Genomic DNA, 18,006 nt, shown 5'->3' on the forward strand with positions numbered 1-18,006 from the left:
AGACATAGGGATTTGCAATCCTGTTTCAGTCTCCCAAGTACTCACAGGCACAGATAAATTTATAATTGTAATAGATTTATTTTGATGAAAATCCACTATACTCTTTTTAAATTAGGATACATCCATCTCAGTGCTTTCTACCACAATACTGTACAAGTTCAAAATTTTTTATTATAATAAAGAAAAATTAAGACAACATCATAAAAAGTAACAGTTCTATAAAACCAAGTGACTTGAGTACACCAGGAGCTACATGTATCAGACCTAGCTGATCAGTTTTAAACCTTACCCTCATCTGGCTAAAGCAAGAAGTTACATAAGCCATCAAAAATTTAACATCAGATTAGTATGGTCACAAGGGCAGCAATGAAATGGCCATCTGGAGAAAAGAGCAGGGTTCACTTCAAATGCTCGATGAATACAGCACTATTCCATTTTGCTGAAAGCTTCTCAAGCAGCTTTGTTCATGTATTACTTTCCTGGTATATAGTATATAAGAGATGAAGTATTTACAGGCTTTTTATATATATATATATATGTATATTTGATCAGCAAATATCTCATCTCTCCTCTGATTTCAGTGATTCGTTCTGCAGAGTAGCCATAGAGCAGAGCACTTCAGGGGAATGTTCCTGAAAGGTTTCATAGCAGCAGACACACTGTGAGTTCTGTAGCACATCCATGTTGTTAATCTATGAAAACTCCTTCCCTAAAGCAGATTACAACAAGATTAGCGACTACAGGGCAGGGGAAGAGTTTTGCCCTTTTCCCACTGAATTAAATAAGCAAACTGCTGAAAACCTCCTTCATAGGACATAAGAGATGAGCATTATTTGAGCAAGAAGGAAAAAACCCCAAAGTGTTTGGCAGCTGAAATTCCAGAAGACAAAGAAATGGAGGGCATCACTCAATTAATGCAGTCCATAACATGAATCTGCAGTGTATCCAAATCAGGTAGAATTTCTTCACATTTAGGACATGAATAAATTGAAATATTCCGCTGCTCTGGCCAATCTTGACTATTAGTTCCTGCAAGCAGAGAAGATAAATGATTAACTATTACATTACCTGATTTTGCTCTCTGCAGCTACCCAGCTGCCAGAATAACCACAGGGAAGCTGTCTGCAGCCAAGTAAAGTTTAACCTGAACCTGACCCCGAGGAGGAGAACGTGCTTGAGTACCTCTTTGGACAAGGTGAGGTGAGTGCTCCCGATCTGGCATCCTGGCTCCGTGGCGACTCTGCATCTCTGCCAGAGAGGTTCTGTGGATAATAAACAAGTCAAGGGCTCTGAAAACAGACTCCTGTCAACTGGTCATGCATTTAGTTCACAACTGCTGCTCAGAAACAAGACCTAGAAATGCCACTGCTTTGTGAGATCATGCCAGAGGTCTGCTGAAATCAGGGTCATGCAACTGACACCAGCAGCAGTATTTGGGCAGTCACACACCAAGGGATCTAGGGCACTTCTCTGGAAAGCTCCAAGGACTCTCAGCTGTTCAGGGAAAACTGCAAATTTGTTTTAAGTGGAAAAGCAAGTATACCATGAAAAGGACTCAGTGTACAGTTAATGTGAAACATAACTGGATTGAACAACCACAGTACTCGGAACTATGTACTCACCACTGCCTCCGGGAGAAGCAGCAGATATCCCTGGCACACATGCAGCAAGATTAGCTGCAGATTCACAGCTAAAATTGAGGCCAGAACCCAAAGAAACTCACATAGATCAACAGGAAGAATTTACCAAGTATGAATCATCCAAAATGAAAACTTACTAAGGCATCCAACTAAGAACTAACACACTTTACAGAGATTCTATCAGAAAATTGAGAAGTCAGCCAATTCACCTTTTTTTTTCTCCTTTTAAATTCAAACTAAGGAAGAAATGTCTGCAAACTTATTTGCCTTTTTACTGAGACACTCACAAGACAATATTGGTCAACACCAATACACAGAGTAACAGGACCGTGCAAAGGCAGTTCAGCCCAAGTCTGTTCTCACCGGCCAAGATCTTCAAGGTTTTGCTGGTCTTTTAGCAGGTATGCCAGCTGGACAGCCAACTGCTCCTTCTCCTCATGGATCTTCTCTCTTGCGGCCCTCTCAGCATGGAAATCAGAACAATAAACCTCCATCTGATCAGAGAAATGAAATCAGGCTGAAAATTTGTAACTTTGACTGAACCATATTTGTATATTACGTGTCAAAATCCCAAATGTGTATCATAATCTGCATCTACTCAAAACACACACACACTGCAAAGCCAAGACCTGTACTTCTCACAATGTGAAGGAGACCTAACAGTTTCTGGATTCTGTAAAAGATACTCTGAGTGTCTTACCTGGGACACACGTATTGCCTCTGCTGTAGAGGCAAATACGAGGCACAGACAAGCAGTGAGGAGGTGACTTGACTGACCACTGACAAATCTGTGGTTCAGATAGTGGAACTATCTGAAGATGCCAGTTCTGTGCCTTAAATGTGAAGCAAACCCTTTTTAGTGACTTAAACCACATGCTGGTTTGAGTAAAATAGTTCCTAAAACATATACAGTGATTCTCAAGCCAGTGGTTCTAAATACATATCTACTCCCAACTTCTGTTTGTTGTGCCAGACTCCAGCATACACAGTTCCTCCTACAGAGCCCTAGAATATAGTGGGTAAAGGCTCTACAGGGATCTGCAAGGCAAACCAAGTAGGGGGAATTATGCTTCGAAGTTGAGAAAACATATTCAGCATTCCAGAATGAGCCATTAAATACCTCCTGGTTTCTGATTATTGGGTGGGGGAAATAGCCAGTTTGTGAAGAAGAGCTGATACCTGAGCACGGAGCACAGACATAGTTTCAAGGTCCTCCTCTTGCTTAGCAATTATCTGCTTCATTTCATCTATCTGGAGCTGCTTTGCAGCAAGGGCTTGTTCTGCCAACTCCACCTTTGCTGTCAGTTGTTCCACCACAGTTTTATCTACTCTGTCCAGCTGCAAAGAAGAACTGTGATTATGAGATGAACTCTGAATATGACCCTCCTCAAAGTGAAAGTTTTCTTCTTACTCCTCCTGTCCTTGGAAAAGGTTCCCATTTTGGTCACCAAAGGAACTTGGATTAATACAGCAGTGGTGACTGATATTTTACCTTAACCATTAGTTTTGAGCTTTCAAACTACATTGTACCAAGTTAAAAGACAGTCCCCTAGTGGACACTGTAAGGGACGTTTTCCTATTTTCTGAAATTACACAGAACAATATGGCACTTCCATTGTGGCAGGTATTCTATTTAAGAATACAAAAATGTTTAGAGATTTACCTTCCCACATTTTCATAAACGATGCTGCAGGAACACTGATGTATCTATCAATTCTGTCTAAGGACTGGACTCTATGCTGCACTGCACATTAAACCTTACCCAGAAACCACCATGAAAGTACTGATGTGTGGATGTTTTCTGTAACTGACATCACAGGATATATGTTTATCAGAGCAGTGCATGTAATTATGTAGAAGAGAGGATAGTTGTTTCCTGCCCAAATTTGATCCTAAAGATGTTCTCCCATCCCTTCCCCCTCACCCCTAATTAATTAATGATTTCTTCTGGTGATAAGTTTACCTCTTTGAGTTTCATTTCATCAATTTTTTTCATTGCCTCAGTGAGTTCTGGAAGAAGTTTGCTATATGAATCCTGGAGGTTATTGTATCTTGCCCTGTTTATGACAAGAAAAGAGATGAAGGTTTGAAACAATTCTTTGAAATCTAAATAATGTTAGAACTTAAAAAAAAAAGTCACTATCAGCTCCTTTTAAATCAGTCTGCATTTCTGGTGAGAAAAAGTCATGATCCATGTCTCAATATCTCTCCTCCAATGAGTTGTGTGCTGCTCTATCCACGGACTGAATGTAAACCAATGTCCTTACTGGCCATCTGCATTTTATATTGAAGAATCCATCACTCAGTATTTTTATATGAAGCTCAAAAATTCTGTTCAAAATGTAACACCCCTCTTAGGAAGACATCCAAGTCTTTACTCAGACTTCAGGTGAAGGAGAATTCATCAGAATAACCAGACACAGACTCCAAAGATAATGAGCAGCTTCTGCAGCAGCTGAATACATGTCCTTCAGGAAGTTCAGCCTCTCTGAACAGCCTGGACTGACATTTTCACACTCCTTTCATGGACTGCACATGAAAGGGAGCAGGGAGCCAAAGCAAACAGCCTCTCTTTACCTCAGCCTCACCACACACTTGACTCTCCTAGTGCAAACATATTGTAGGGATTGCAGACCTCTTCATTAACGGCACTTTCCCAGCACTGTCACCACCTGACTTGTCCCTGCCCTCCAGGATGTGTCCGCATTTACCCCTGCTAGTCAGTGGCACAGCTGTTGTCACTTCTCTGCTTCCTCCACCTGTCTGTTACACCCAGCTCTATTGCACCTTGGACTTCATGATTAAAGGAAGATACAAGTCAGAGTTGACAGCTCAAGTATTCCTAAGTAAGGGGTTCAGTAGATGAAAGAATACAGACTTCTACTTCATAATCTACAAACACAGCATACTTTCAAAGGGTGCAGGACACAAAAGTAGTACATCAGATTCAATTCTCCTTTTTCCAGGTTCTCTTGGACTTCACTTCTTCACTGACAATACCGTCCTGGAATACAAAACTGAGTCATACTCACTTTTCTTCATGTGTCTTGGCTTGTTCCAGCTTGACCTCTGCCTGCATGCTCTCCACCTGAAGTTCCAGCTTCTTAATGGTGTATATTAGCTGCTGCTTCTCCTCCAATTCCGATGCAGCAGCCAAGCTTTTTCTTTCCAGTACCTGGCACCTGATAGAAAAGAAAAAAAGGTTGATCTCTTCTGTTCCCCCTCTCCTGATGGATTTCCCATAAAGTGTATAGCAAAGAGTATTTGTATGGTATCTCGTTTTGTGAAGTATTTAAAATTGTAAAGTATTTCACTTGAAAGGCTTATTTTGATGAAGAACATGGAAAGACAAAAATCAGCCTATACACAACCATCAGAAAACAAAGCTATAGAAACCAACACTTACTGTCTTACTATTATGAGTCTCAAAGAACTGGAATTTGACAGGAAACTAAGCAAAAAAGCGAGGATCTTGTAGCCACTTTTATAACCTACACAATATTCTTCAAAAGCCCAGACAGCTCATGTGAAAAGGTTATAACCAAGTCCCTTGGCTTTTCCCCTAAAGCCAGAATAGGGACTGATTATGTGAAAGAGAAAAGAGGTAAGATTTTTCTTTATATCATGAAGGGTTAAAACCCCAATCTTATAATTCAAGGCACTGAGATTCTATTTGTAGAACTAGGTTGGCAGCTCAGATTTTTTTGACAATTGCTGTATTTCTGCACTTCACCACTCACAAAGAAGAAATATTTTTTAACAGCACTTCTATCAAACAGTTATTTAAGTTGATATTTGTAGAGCTGGTGAGTTTCCCAAGACGGGAGTTGTCATACAAATATGTACTGGGTGTCATGACAGAACTTTTGCTCTTCTGAGCCTTACTTTTCTTGAAGTTTCTTCTGAATCAATTCTGCTTCTTTTAACTTCTCATGGGCTTCCTGAAGCTCTTTAAATAGAGCGCAGACTTGCAGATTCAGGGTTTCTACTTCACTGCCAACCTTTTAGAGAAAAAATAATGAAAATTACATATGGACAATTCAAGATAAAGTTACAGGCTAAGAAAGATAAGCAGGAAGTCTCACTCTAGAGAAAACAGCACAAGTTAGTTTGCACAGTTACAGTCTATACTCAGTAATAAAGCCTCATCTACAAGGTTTTACAATTATTCCACACTGCACCCCCTCATTGTTCCACTAAAGATCTACATTTTACCACAGAGGCAGGTAACATGAGCTCTGCTAACAAGAGCCTCTGAAGAAACACAACAGTGTACATGGAAATGGCTGCCAGCACAAGCACAAGTGCTGACCTCAGTATCCACTTCAATGAGGAGTATCAGGCCTAGGCTGTAACTCAGGCACAGTGGAGATAAGAGCACTGGAAAACATTAATTAACTGAGACAACAACTGCTTTCCCTAGGAAGGGCATCTCTTGGCCTGACTGCAGACTGGTCTTGTTTAACCAATCCAGACCTACTCTAAAATACTTGTTCTGACCTTCAGAATGGCACAGGTCCCTAGCAGATCCCATAGCATTTTCCAAGTCCCAAGCAACACTTCAGAAACTCACACACCTCACTCTTAGCACTCTTAGTTGCCTGTAGTATGCAGTTGCACTGAACCAGCATCAATCTCCAAGGCTATGGGATTGCACTCTCATCTCACACAGAAGCTTACAGCTGCAGGCACAGAAGTTTAAGCATCTGACTGGAGCTGAATCCCAACCCCAGAACTCTTTCAAATCTTAATTGAAAACATCAGGACTAAGTTTTTGCCTGGAACTACATCTCAATCCAAGATAGTTATGCCCCACCATTGTAATCCCACTGAAAACAAACAAACCTAAAGCAGGTGCCATATGAGCTCCACATTTAAAGTCCATTTTACAGTATGTTGTCTCTAGATTCTGATCCAAAAGCTGATCTAGGCAGCAGTGAGGAAATTCATGCAGTCTAGATGATTTCTGGAGCTAGAAATTACTGTATTTCTCTCTGTTTACTGGGCATGGCCAGGGCAATGTGGTAGAACTGCAGTTATGCCAAGCCTCCCGAATACTTGGCCCCCAATCCCACCCCACTGCAGTGGCTGGTGTAATTTGGAACCACCTCTAAGATACATCAAATTCACTTCCATTACCTGTGCAGAACAATTGCCCCTTGCTCCCTGAGTGCAAGTGGAAATTTAGACCCTGAGGTTGGTGACCTCAACAAGTCAGCTGTATGTTGTTATATCTTGGCTGAGGACAGGAACTTACTGCTTCTGAACTCTCTTCTTCCTGTTCAGTTTGTGTCCCACTCTCCAGGCAGTTTCTGGTCTCCTTCTCCAGCTTTGACAGTCTGGAAAAGAGAAGGAGCCAATAATGATAAGGATTTGGCTTATGTTTTGGGTGAGATTGTGACTATACAAGGATTTCATGCAAGTGATGTACTCGCTTTGTAACATCACAGCCACAAAAAAACCCACAAGGCAGAATGGAAAGCACAGACATGCAGGAAGGCCTGCACAATCATGGGGGTTCTTGAAGAACACAGGACACTGTGGACATTTAATTAAAATGGATGTGTAAGTCTGCAGGTGTGGTGAAGGTCATGACATTCAGTCCAAAGGGATTGATCTTTGGTACAGTCCAAAACTGCCAACTCTTTGGAAATAGGTCACTCTGTTCACTGAATCCAATGATTAATATTGCCTCTGTTTTCCTGTGGTTTCAGGGGCTGAGGTTTCTAAGAATTGTTTGGTTATGGCTCATTACCTCTTCTAGGAAGACCACATAGAAGCAATTACTGTGACACCAACCTTTCATAGTAGATAATGTCCAGGAAGTCTTATCTGTCTCTCTGAAGTGGGGATCTGGAACTGCTTGGGGAATTTGCCACTCCTGAACAGTCGTGATGATTTACACCCACAGAACTGACCTGAGACAGCCCTCAAACAGGTCTCACTGTGAAAACTCTCTCTCTTAGAAAAGTTTGGAATTAAACTTATTTTAGACATTTCTAATGAGCTTTTACAAGCTCACACACTGCTAAATGTAGCCTGCCAATATCACGAAGAGGACTATAATCCTGTTTTAGACATAGTGATTTGGTTAAGGCCCCACACAGAGATGATTCATACAAAATCAAATAACTGTGGAGGAGTGAATGAAGAGAACAGCCTCAACTAGTCATCCTATCTTTCTGAATAACCCATGGATAGTTCAAACACAAGAGGAAATGGTAATATGCCTTGATCTGTGGTGTTTCAGGAAAGCAAAATAAAATCTCTTTTGCTCATGGAAGAGAACTGTGGTTTATCCCTATACAGACAACCACAAAATGTTATTACAACCAAGTGCTCAGGAAATCCCCCATCCAAATAAGACTGATATCATTCAGAGACTTGGTAACTGCAGCAGCCCTGAAAGAAGAGAGCTCCAAGTGTTACAGTGCACCTACTTCATACCTCTCTTTGTGATCCTGCAGCTCCTTCTCAAGTTTTTCCCTCTTCTGAGTTTCATTTCTAAGGCAGCAGAGCAGCTGGCTCACAGTTAGCTCCTCAGACTCCAAATTCTTAGATTCATCTGCAGATTTGCTCCTGCTTCAAACCAAACCAGATGTAAATAACAACAGCTATCACCTTTAGCAGCACACTCCCTTAACCCTAATGCTGGGATCCAGTCTGAGAGGCTACTATTTCACACAGTGCTGGAACCCAGTGCTCTGAGCAAAGGGCTCATTCCCAATTGCCACAAGCCAAAACCAGTAGCCACAGCCCCCGTGTATGCAAATGAAGGGCACAGGCAGTCCCCTTCCAGCTGAGGGAACAATTTAGCACTCAAGCAAGGAATGCAAAAGCAGTCATGACAATACAAAACCCAATGCACTTATTCTGACCTATTTTGCAGCCCATTCTGCCAAGTGCTGCTTGAACACAGAACATTTCTTATCATTTCTTATCTCTGCTTTGCTCCTTTACAGAAAAGAAAGCATATCCCACTAAAAATGGTCATCAGAAATTACTTTCTTTTTCAGAAAAAAAAATCTCTTTAATGTTTCACCCTCCTCACATTCTACAGCTCTTTTCAAAATTATATTATGCTACTGTAAATTGAACCAGAACAAATACAAATCTCCAAAAAACAGGGTAAGTGATAAAATACTGTATTCCATTATATCAATTTTTATGGCCATCTAGACAGAAAGTCAAAATCCCCAAACTATAAGGAAAACAGGCAAGTTAGAGTGTATATTTCAGAATATCAGCTGTAAAAACAGCATGTGTTAAAAATTCTGCTTTTGTAGTTCAGAAAAGAAAGCAAAGCAGCGTCTTCTGTGTGCTTCTGAGAGCTAGTAACCTCTGGTGAGCAAAATTCAATACCCAAAAGACAGTGTTCAGCCAGGGTATTTTAAGTAAATAACTTTTATCAGGGGATTTTTAGTGCGGTTCTACCCTTACAGAAATAAATCCATCCTGAGCAGATCACATTTCTTTGAACCTGTTAACAGCACCCGTCTAAAGTTTCAGGGCTGGACAAAGACACGTGGTGACACTGGAAATATTTTAAGAGTTACGTGTGCCCCCTGTTCCGGTAAATATGGCCCAGATTCTCTTCCAAAGGTAAGCAAGTTCCACAGGGAATGTCTTATCATAATCAGTGTTCTCACGGGCCACGACTAACAACAAGCTTAATACTTGTGGCTTGGTCTGTGGTCAGCAACTCTCTCAACTGTGTCCACAACTGTAACATCCTTTTTTTTTCCCCTCCTTCAACTTCTTATCTGCATGCTGAGGGACAAGTTTCTGTGATATTACACGAAGCACTGTTCTCCACATTATCACTTCCTGTGTCACTGCAAGGGAGAACAGCTTTCTGGCCTGCTATGTCCTCAATATTTTCCATATCCTTCCTTTTCAAAAGCAAAGGTACAAAGTATATAAGAGTTCAGCCAAAAACATCTAGCTGCTAAACTGAGCAGTATCCAAAATGGAAAGCTGAACAGTATCAGATGTCTATGTCCACGAGGAGTAAAGGTTCAGCCAGGGGCAAGAAAGTCCCTTGTGTCCTGGAGCTGATGTAAAGATCAAATTTTGAGAAGTAACCTGAACAGAATGCTGCTATCTTAAACCCAATAACCTGAAAAGCTAGGACTATTTTGCACTGTGGGTCTACCCCATCATGGATACAATTCATACTAACCACACACAAGCAGGGTCAGACCTGAAAGACTACAAGACCTCTGACTCTTACCAACACCAGTATAATTGGGTAGAGGGCAGATACTCTATTAGATAGTCTTCAATGATTAAGAGGGAAGAAGTCCCTGCAGCCTCTATCTTTGTCTTTTCTATTTGGCCTCCCTTAGAAGCCTGAAGAGTTGTCAAGTCAGAATGTCCATAAATGCCTGGCCAATTGGCCAGAATATGCACTCCTTGACTCTTGTCAGCTAGTAAAAATCGGAAGGAAAAATGTCAGAGAGCTGAGGGTCTTAACTGAGTGCTAGGAAGGGAGAGCTACTGCAATGGAGGGGTGCAAAGCCAAAGAAAAAGAGGATTTTCTAGTGCATTCCTCAGAGAAAGAAGTTCCCTTACATTGAAAATGAAACCCAAGGCAGAAGTTTGAATCACACATATCACACAAGAACCTACGTACATGTAGACAGCAACATTACTGGGCATTTCACCACTATTCTCTTGATGTTCATTTGCAGTTCTATTTATTTCCCCTTCCTAGGAGAGAAAAAACCACTATTAGCCTGGTATTTGGACTAAGCAGGACAGGGTTTTATTTATTTGACTTAAGGAATGAAGAAAAACAGGGAGAATTGCTATCATGGCAATACAGATAAATAAAAAACTCCTACAGATCATCTTCATGTTTGGAAATTCTGAATGTAAATACTTCACATGCCTTTCCCTGTATCTCTTCCAGCTTGATTAGAGAATAGAAACAACAATGAGATTTGCCCTTCTCCATTCATCAGCAACTTTCACAGCCTCCCCTGTGAAGATGCCTAGGCACGACACAGCAAGTCAATGGCACTGCAGGTGTCAATATTCAGTATTCATATATATGCCTAGAAATATAAGCCTTCAATATAAGCCTAGAAATCACTCTCCAGCCTCCTAAAAGAGCCACTCTTCTTTCTCACTACAAACCCCACTCCTTGATCTTTGTAGCCCAAAGGAGAATCCTTCTAGCAAATAAAAAGGCGAATGCACCCGAGTTTTCTCTGACAACTCCAAACAAATTTTAATTATGTTTTTATATTTCTTATTGCACATCTACTTTCCAGAGAGAAGATATGGGGAATAGAGGGATAGCAGAGGCCTGCATTTTCACATTTCAGTTTGCCTGTGAAGATTTTCCAGATGTAAGAACAGTAAAAAAAGTACATTTTTATGTCTCTAGGGAATACTCTCTAGAGTTTTGCACTTAAATTTTGCTTGCCTGCATCTCTATTTATCTATCAGTAGGAAGTAAGCCTCATTCTCAAAAGAAAATGCCCTGTCTATGCACAGGTGCTGCCCCTTAACAAAACATAGGACTGATATTCCCAGAAATTCCAACTAAGACAAGACTTAACATTTTTAACTAGTGCAATAGAGGCTATCTGTGAAATTAATTTAGTTAGAGCTTTAAAGTGGAAGGACAAAAATTAATTCCAAGTCCTGTACCACTACCTTTACACTATCTTGTAAGACACAAGGTCTCTACAGCAGGCAATGTAAGAGACCACAGAACTACAGAATTATTTAGCCTGGCACCTGGCTGCAGGTTACCGTGTTCCTGTTATTCCTTTTACTTACATTCATCCCAATCTCCACAAAGGAATCCTCTGCTGAGATGTTCAGCTTGATCTGCAGCTCTGAAATGATGGCGAGCAGATCTGCCTTCTCAGCCTGGAGCCGCTGCACCTGGGACTTCAGCTGCCTCACTTCCTTCTCGGGAGCCACGGAGCCCTCCTGGGACAAACACACCCAGCATTAGCCAACCAAAAGGGAACACCAGCCAAGGAGCACACAGCCTGAACGTAACAGTGTCCTACATCCCTCCTCTTCTGTTCAGGCTTGCCTGAAAACCCCACAATACAGACCCCTAAACTAGGTTTTGGTCCACTCAACAGCAAGAAGTCTAAACTGTGAAACCAAGTTAATCAAACACTGGGCATCCCACTGCTGGAAAATATAGGACTGGTTCTCTGAATGCCCAGATAATTAGGATGTGAATTTTTGCCTGAATCTATGCCTTTTGCTACCACACAGGATATCAGCCAACCTCCAAAATTATTGCATTTTTTCACCCATATCCCTATTCCTCTTTTGCCAAATCTAACCAAGATTCAAGGCAGGAAAGACCAGTTGGGCAGTGAGCCTTCCCACACACCCCATTCTTAGCCTTTCCCCCCCACCTAGATTCTTTGTACCCCATTTCCATGTATAAATCTTCCCAATTCCTTGACCTTCACACAAAGTCCTAGATCCCTTCCACAAAGTCTCTGTTCCTCAGATACTCTCCCCGAACTTTTCTCCTTCCAGTCATGACCATCTCCTTTGTCTTCTGCCTTTTCCCTTTCTCTACATAACCAGTAAGGCTCATTTTCCCCTCTCCTTTAAATGCCACTCCCCATTATGAAACTTTCCCTGAGAGTTTGTTTCTTCCTCATTTTGTAATCTGAGCTTCCACCTCCTGATAATGCCTTCGTTACACCACATACCATCAATGCCAATTCTGAACAATTCCTGGAATCTGAATTACATTCTAAACTATGATTATGCCAACTCTCCAAATTATCTCTATATTGACAGCGTCTCTCATCCCACACTACCACTCTGCCCCTCTGACCAGCTGCTGCCTCTGATTTTGTGCTTATACTGTAAGAGGATGCATTTAGAGGCAGTTCCAGGAAAGGAGAGAGATTTTAGATTTCTCAAGCAGGCAGGAAAACCCTGGCAACATCGTACTTTAGGCATTCAAAGTACAAGAAGTTCTACAACAGACAGAAGGATTATAAATCCTCTACTTTCCCTTAAAAAAATATTCCAGATTTATGAAATTCTGAACAATTTATGAAATCCTGAATTTTCTTGACAATCCTGAAACACAACTTTCACTCTGTAAAGACTGTAAGTAATACTTACACAATCACACTATTTAAACATGATTTTCCTCCCCCTTGCATCTTCTGAGCTTATTGGCCAATTCTGATTTACAAGCTGAAACATTTACTACAGAGCTGCATAAAACAGTCAGGAGAGGAAAGGGGAGTCTACTAGTGACTGTTGAGAAAAAGGTTAATATACTCGTCCTTCATCAGACAACAGAGAGTCCACATGCGTCCTGGAGGTACCAGACACCAGAATGCATCATGGCTCTGCATGGAAATTCTTAAGTAACTTTTCACATGACTATTTGGGACACAAAGCAGGTTTTGTTTTGATCGGCTTTGCCCACAGACGCCTTCAGTACCACCTGCAAAATGTTGCCTGGCTACTGTGCAGCCACCTGCAACATTAGAAATTATGTGTAGCAGAGCCAAAGGCAGGACACTGAGAGAAAGCTCAGTCAGACTCAAATGGAGTAGCAGAAGGACAGATCTAATCTGACCTCAGTGAAAGATCTTTCATAAAAGAAGACTGATATAAAAAAAATAGATGACATGTAATTTTTTTTGCTTGTTTACATGTCAACTTCTCCCTGGAAACATACTCCTGGAAACACAATACAAAAAGCAATTAAGTGATCATGAGAGACAGATAATCTAACAAGTAAAGGGAAGCATAAAGTAAAGAGATATCCAAGAATGAAAAATTAGCAAGAAATACTAGTTCCTACTTATTATGTAAAAATTTTAATTATTATTGTTTATTAAATACTAACAAAAAAAGTAAATTATCTCAGGTGTTCCATAATTTTCTATTACTACACTCTGAAAGGCCTTACTTTATAAGGTAAGTCAGGTCAAGACCATTCCTTAGAGCTAAGGATAAAAACGGAGATGTTAACAAATCTCCAAACCATCCCAGTGTGATGAATCCTAGAATCACAGAAGGGACTGAATGCTCCAGATTTTCAATTCAAAAATATGTCAATCTAACCAATTCCTTATTTACCATTTCAGCTCCTTCTTCTCTTTCCTTTAAGCTCTGAAGTTGCTGCTGTAGCTGTTCATTTTCAATGCACTTGGCCTGCAAGCACTGCTTCGCCTCCTTAAACTTTAACTCATAAAATTCTCGTTCTTCTTTCTGCTTCTCTCTCCAGGTGGAAAGTTCCTCATATCGGTCCTTCATAGCTTGGTTGTGCAACTTCATGGCTTCTAAATGGTAGCCAGAGAGAAGACACTGAATCACATTAATACTCTGTCCATGAGAACAGATTTCTACTACACTGAGCTCAGCATTCTTCAGCATCAAATGGGTTGGCAATAATTGGGTATGAAATGTGAGCCTTTGTCTGGCGTACCTTAAATACCAAGCCAAAACCAAACTTATCATAGTTAGCACTATAATAAATAGCTTTAAAGCCACTGCTGAGATCACATGCTCACACTCGCTGACTTCTTAACTTTTTCCTAAACCAAAAAGCCAGGACTGTTCACAAGAGATATTTGGTATCTTGCTGTGTGTGGTATTTACAGGATCAGCCCAAATGAAACTGCTGAACTGACCTTCCAAAACTACTGAGGCTTGGCAGGGAAAACATCCTAGACTGGTAAATTACTGCATGGAAACAAATGCTTTCAAATCAAATGTCTCAAATATGCCCAACAATGCTCTCCCCCAACATCTGGTTAAGATTCAATAGCAAGCATTGAAAAAATATACCAAACTTACATCAGAGTCAGTTCCCTATAAGTAACAAAGTCAGTATGTAACAATATCAGTCTTACTAGTGCAAAATGGTTACAAGATTTTTAGGCAGAGTCAATGAAATTATTTTAGACATGCTTCTTTGACAGCAAACAACTCAAAGCCGGTTGCTAAGAAGTCCTTTATACTTGTACTTTCCAGTAACTTCCATTACATCCTGATGTCATATGATAAACTGCCTATAAATCCTTCAGGTTATGAAAAAAAATATAGTCTGGAGAAGGATTCTGCAAGTTATGGGTTACAACAGCTATAAATACGTCCCTGAACATTATCTTATATAAGGTCTTTTAGCAAAATACCAGACGTACTTCTACAAACAACTTTCCTGCTAGATTCCCATGAGACAGAGAACTTGGGCCAGGTCCAAAGATGATTCAGGAAGAATTTAAACACCAGTGTAAAATCACAATACAGGAGATATGTGATGTCATGCTCTGCTGTCATATAAATAGTGAGATACCTCTGTCTTTTACACAGAAAATTCTCAGATTCCCTGAGTTTTGCTCTAACCATTTAAAGAAAAAAATAACTGACACCTAAATTCCAGATCCAGAAGTATATCTGTCTCATACAAAGGACTCAAATCATTTGGAATTTTCAGGGAAGGTTATTGGTTTCTCCCAGATGTCCCCTGCCATAGCCACCACTTCTTTTTGAAGTACAGAAGGTACAGTACCCACCCCCGCTCCTAATGCAGCTTTGGCAAAATGTTTGCAATGGAGCCAACAGTTCTACGATACAAATCAAAAAAATCTTTTAGAGGTTGATGAGCAAATAACATATTACGGGAAGAAATTTTTCATGCCACCTTCTAAAATACATAGCACTATACCACTTTTATATAAAACTCTAGAGCAAGTAAGTCACCCTTACATTGGGCTGTTCTCCCCTTAATCTACCACAGCAATTCAATTTGAAGTTGCTACCAAATACCCTATTGATGTGTCTTATCAAACTGGCATTGTCACTTGCAGAGTTGTTTATACAGTGAATGCTACCCAGCAAGGGCAAACAAGCACAGAATTCATACTCATAGGACAAAACAAACCCTTCAGAAGAGACTCAGGGCTCTTGTATTTTAAGAGCAGCTCACGTGCACATTCACCTTTTAGCTCATTGTTCTCGGTGATCAGTTCTTTCATCTGCTGCACCATCTCTTCGGGGGTGAAGGTGTTAAGGGCTGGGGCAGCCGTGCTGTCTACTCCATTTTCCATTTTACTCTTGGAATGCTCTCCATTTTCAGTAGGACGGCCCTTCACCTTGCTGGACATCTCCGAAGCAGCTGTTACAAGGTTTGCCAAGAGAAAACTTTTAAGTTCTTGCCCAATTATAAAGGAAGCATAATTACACACTCATTTTATTAACACATGCAAGCCACATGCCTTGTCACAGCACAAAGGCACCTTCAATTCCTCTAACCCCGCTACACCAGAGTATCCGTGAGCCTGCATTAATCCCCCATGGGCCTAAAACACACGATCCCCAAGACGTCTTTCGGGCTGACCATCCTTTCCTCAGGAGCCCATTTCTCTGGGAATGAAACGAGACTCCCGCCTCGCCCACTCCCTTCCCAGCCTTGACAGCACTCGGGCCCCGCCGCCCTCCCGGCCCTGTCGGCGCTCCGGCGCCGCCTTTCACGCCGAAACTCCGTTTCCGCTGATTTTTAACTTTCGTTTTCGCTTTCTTGTCCCCTGTTCCCGTTCTCCTGCATACCCCGCCCCGGTGCTGGGGAGGCTGAGGCGCCTGCACCCGCCGCTGCCCAGGCACGGTCGCTCCGTCCCTGGGCCAGACCGGCCCCCTCGAGCCGCAAACGCCGTTTCCCCTCCTGGCCCTTCCTTCCCGCAGGCCCACCCCGGATCCGCCGAGTCACCGGGAGAGCCCGGCCATGGCGACCGCCGCCCCCCGTTCTGGGCTGGCCTCAGGGACCCCGCTCACCCCTCAGGGCGCGCCCATGGCGGCAGCGGCCCCGCTCAGCTGACTGAGTGACGGACGGACGGACGGACGGATGGACAGACTGCCCGCCCTCCTCCTCCTCCTCCTCCTCCTCCTCCACGGGGACTTCCCAGCTCGGCACCTCCCACCTCCCGGGCACGCAGCGTTCGCTTCTCCCTTTCCCGGCTCCCTCCCTGATGTACGGCTGCCAAGCGGGAGCGAGAGCCAAGTCCCCCATGGAGCAGCAAGGTCGCTGCTCCTCAGGGGGAAAAATCCTGCGGGTCCATGAGGTTGGAAAGACCCTGAGATCTTCGAGTCCGGTTTATGACTGAGCAGCAGCTTGTCAAACCAGGCAATGGCACTGACTGCCGCTTCCAGACTTTCCTTTACAGTCACCTCCAGGGACAGTGACTCTACCACCTCCCTGGGCATCTTGTTCCAATGTTGAATCCCTCTTTACGTGAAAAAATTCCTCCCGATGTCCAGACTAAACCTTCCCTGAAACAGCTTGAGGCCATGTCCTCTTCTCCTGTTTCTGATTTCATGGGGGCAGAGCCTGACACCCACCTGGCTACACCCTCCTGTCAGGGACTCGTAGAGAGCTTTAAGGTCACTCCTGAGCCTCCTTTTCTGCAGGATAAACAACCCAGCTCCCTCAGCTGCTCCTCACAGGACTCCAAACCCTTCCCCAGCTCCATTGCCCTTCTCTGATCCCTCTCCAGCACCTCTGTCCTTCCTGAATTGAGGGACCCAGAACTGGGCACAGCACTCGAGGTGTGGCTCCCCACTGCCCAGTACAAGGGGGAGGAATGGCTTCTCCTGGCATGAGGCCTAAAATACAGGATCGAGAGGTGGGTGTGATGTGAACAAAAGGGAATGTTATTGCACAGGACATTTTAGTGATTTTTGCCACAGGATCAAATCAATTAGGAAGGGGTTTGCCATGCTGTGGGGGTATAGTCCATTAATAGCTGTCAAATGATGTGGCTGGATGTAGTGTCTGGCCCTGGAAGCCTTTAAATGCCAGATTCCAGGGATGGGGTTAGCTGGGGTCATCCACCCTGCACAGCCCCAGTGCTTTGTGACTGTTCTTAGCAGGATGTGGGTGTTATAAATGCATATTATGGCATTGGCTTTTTGCAAATATTAGGGTGGATGCTATATGTGTGGTGTTGAAATGGTTTTTAAGATACAGTTTTCTTTAGGAGTAATATACGCTGATAAATTGTCTTTGTAGTAAGTGAACTGCCTGCTTGGTTGGATAACACCCAGTGAAGACACTTGCTACTGATATACCAGCTACCAGCACTGGCCTCTGCAGAAATTGAAGACCACAGCCCAAATTAAGACTGATAAGAAAAATAAATTAAAACCACAGCCAAGAAACATGCATGCCCTAAAAAGACGGACTCAAGGAGTGGCCATGTAAGACAGTTCTTGGAATATGGAAAATAGTTTATAGAAAAGTTTGAAAGTGTATGATGGGTCTATGAATATGCAACAGGCTGATGAATTTAAGGGATGTCTCCAAAACAGCAAATGTACTCTTGGCTGAATGCCAAGCACATGGCCATTATAA

The 18,006-nt window shown here is 42.3% G+C and overlaps 1 protein-coding gene across 9 annotated transcripts; it reads right to left on the minus strand.

Moving 5' to 3' along the window:
- Positions 1–58: 58 nt before the first annotated feature.
- On the minus strand, positions 59–16,579 carry OPTN (optineurin). 9 transcript variants are annotated; one of them, XM_014883126.2, is made up of 14 exons: positions 16,431–16,579; positions 15,601–15,777; positions 13,737–13,939; positions 11,433–11,588; positions 10,276–10,352; positions 8,088–8,219; positions 6,898–6,979; positions 5,526–5,641; positions 4,673–4,822; positions 3,604–3,697; positions 2,820–2,978; positions 2,004–2,134; positions 1,183–1,262; positions 59–1,029 (listed from the first exon to the last, which is right to left on the minus strand). In XM_014883126.2, the coding sequence occupies exons 2-14, from the start codon at positions 15,764–15,766 to the stop codon at positions 908–910; spliced, it is 1,668 nt and encodes a 555-aa protein (XP_014738612.1). In that variant the 5' UTR covers positions 15,767–15,777; positions 16,431–16,579; the 3' UTR covers positions 59–907. The 9 variants fall into 9 exon arrangements, with proteins under 9 accessions (XP_014738612.1, XP_014738611.1, XP_088022041.1 ...); XM_014883125.2 differs by having other exon boundaries at positions 8,088–8,222; XM_088165915.1 differs by having other exon boundaries at positions 8,088–8,222; positions 16,347–16,515.
- Positions 16,580–18,006: the final 1,427 nt, after the last annotated feature.

The sequence above is a fragment of the Sturnus vulgaris genome, chromosome 5, assembly GCF_052056855.1.
Source record: "Sturnus vulgaris isolate bStuVul1 chromosome 5, bStuVul1.hap1, whole genome shotgun sequence".
Lineage (NCBI taxonomy): Eukaryota > Metazoa > Chordata > Aves > Passeriformes > Sturnidae > Sturnus > Sturnus vulgaris.

Excerpts from the sequence above, each read along its gene's own strand:
- OPTN (XM_014883125.2), bottom strand. The coding sequence starts at position 15,766 with ATGTCCAGCAAGGTGAAGGGCCGTCCTACTGAAAATGGAGAGCATTCC. Across the intron at positions 8,223-10,275 it reads AGTAATGTTGCTGTCTACAT|CAGGAGCAAATCTGCAGATG; the intron begins GTACGTAGGTTC and ends TTTGGTTTGAAG. Across the intron at positions 3,698-4,672 it reads GCCAAGACACATGAAGAAAA|GGCAAGATACAATAACCTCC; the intron begins GTGAGTATGACT and ends TGTCATAAACAG.